A 2500-nucleotide genomic window follows, 5' to 3' on the forward strand; every position below is an offset into this window, starting at 1 on the left:
TTGTTTATTATTTCAATGTTAGTATTGTAATCATTCACTTGAGGTGTGATATAGAAGACAGAAACAGGAGAGAAGTGTGCTAAATAATCCCAGTATTATGTTTATAACTAGAAATATTGAGCATTAACAGAATTAAATGTCAAACAGGCAAATGCTGTATAGAAACAAGCCTCAGTGTATCATCACACAGGCCAAAAGTTTTGAATTACATCGTGTATCCTCTATACGAAGTTGCTACAGGATAATTTTCAAAAATAATTTGCTTTGTCTTTTTTTGTTCATTACAGAATTTCATTTATTTTATACCAGATTGAATTGGAATAGTAATTATCCCATTTATTGAGATAAGATTAAGAATTAAATTTAATTTGTAATATCTGTTTATCCATAACTACACAGCAAATCTACCATTACATTTAGATTTCTGATTCCTTGCTACATATTAATTCAACTATTTCAGCAGTAGTAAAGATTGTTATTTTTGCAAACTGAAGTAAACCATACCTACAGTTGATGAAGACATGGTTAATAGAATATGACTGCTGATAGTGAAGCTTATTCCTACTAAGTTATGCATTTTTTATAGCTTTCCAAGAAAGTTTAGATAGCAGTTGCATATCTTTTCATATACAGAATATTCTCAAAAGCAATTCAGCATATCCTTAGAATGTTTCTCAAGGTAAAACATTGCAAAATGTCAAATAATGTCAAATACATTTTGCATCGTTGAAAGACCTCTCATTACTACTTTCTTGCAAGATTTTCACAACCATGAGATGGAAATCTTATAAAATAAATTAGTATTGAATTTACCATGAAAAGTGATAATCCTTAACCCCAAGTTAAGTCAAGTAAGGTCATAGTTAAAGAAACAAGAAATTAAATCTTTCATAAGCATTTATTTTTTTCAGTGATAAGTATTTACATTACAGCATTCACACCTAAATGTCTAAAGTTACATACAAAAACTGCATAATCTCTCATTCATTCACCCCTTTAGTCAAGATAATAAATATAAATTAACACAGCAATGAAAGGCAATCATACTGCTATACACTGCATAACAAGTAATGCAATCTTCACTCTATAAGTGTTGGATATGGTGTATTCTAAATGTGGAAAATGAGTGCTAAGAACTCTTAAAATATGACTAGAGTTCGTGATCGATGAATGATGGTTTACTGACAATATGATGATCACTATTAACGCTATGAAAGACCTGGCATTGCATAGACAGAAGTCATCAAAATGTGTTGTACATACTATCAGTATATTAATATATAGTTGATATTCCCTTAATCATGGCACTTTTTCTGAGTTATTTTCTATAAAGAATGTGTCTTAGTTGAGGCAACGGGAAAAAATAAATAGCTATAAAAACACCTGAAAGTACACAGATTGTGTGTTACACGAGATGCATTCAATAGCATGCTAAGCATAGCATATGTTGAGCAGATACTCACATTACAGTTTCCTAATTATTTCTATATTACTAATGCCTCTACACTTAGATTTCTTCTAATCACACACTTTAGATTGCGACATAAATATTCATACCATCACAGACACAGTTTGCTGAATTTCACGGTCCTTGAAGATATAAAGTAAAGACACTTTTAATGACCTATTTCCTATTACTGTGTTTAACTTCTTTCATTACACGTTAGACTTGTAATTTCTTCACAGTCAACCAGTGTCTCAGTGTTTTTCTACAAGAAGTAGAAAAAGGATGAGGTACACGGCTAATTCTATGGTGAAGCAAACAGCCTTTCTTTAATGTGAAGTCAGAAATATATGTAGAGAATAACTGTGTCATGATTTTTGTACTCGCATTACTTGTAAAACTTTTCTTTTTTCTCTCATTCGAGAACAGTACAAACAAAATTAAAACAGATTTCATTTATAATATAACAACTAATCAATATCAAGCTTCCTGAAGTTCCTCTGGATTGTGTTAATAGCTTTTCCAATCTTCTTGTGCTTGACTTTCTTCTCAATGTGCATGTTATCCAACATCAGTACACGAGACCTTACAGCTGTTAGTTCCTTTTTGTACATTTCTGAAAGGGGAAAAAATATTTGTTATTAACTGTCCCATTCATTCTGATCATATTGTTTGGTATTTAATGCTAAAGTATTCAAAATTTCTTCTCTCCAAAATCTAGGAAAAATATCTAGTGATGTATGATGCATCTTGCTTATAGTAATTTTTATTTTTATCCCATCTGATGTTAAATATGATCTTCTAGGTAAATGTATCAATATTTTGTTCCTTTCTCTGTCCTCAAGGAAGAATTATATAGACATACTAATATTCTCTTACCTCTATTATTTTCTACATGAAAAAAGTCAGTTGAAGCTGCTTATGCAGTACAACATTTATCAAATATTCTTTTCAAGCTCTATGCATTTAATTCTCTTCATCTACCTATATCAATCTCCTTTTTTCTTCATATCAATCTAGAATTAGTTGCTTTTGCTTTTTAAGCTGTAACCTGTT

At 30.4% G+C, this 2500-nt stretch overlaps 1 protein-coding gene across 4 annotated transcripts in view; it reads right to left on the reverse strand.

Moving 5' to 3' along the window:
* Positions 1–879: 879 nt before the first annotated feature.
* Positions 880–2500, reverse strand: part of LOC113829313 (alpha-tocopherol transfer protein-like) — a 38679-nt gene continuing 37058 nt past the window's right edge. For all 4 annotated transcript variants that reach the window (XM_070129311.1, XM_070129324.1, XM_070129316.1 and 1 more), the window contains exon 7: positions 880–2060. In XM_070129311.1, coding sequence (XP_069985412.1) covers positions 1915–2060 — 146 coding nt within the window. In that variant the 3' untranslated portion in view covers positions 880–1914. The remainder of the gene's footprint in view (positions 2061–2500) is intronic.

Source organism: Penaeus vannamei, chromosome 2 (assembly GCF_042767895.1).
Source record: "Penaeus vannamei isolate JL-2024 chromosome 2, ASM4276789v1, whole genome shotgun sequence".
Lineage (NCBI taxonomy): Eukaryota > Metazoa > Arthropoda > Malacostraca > Decapoda > Penaeidae > Penaeus > Penaeus vannamei.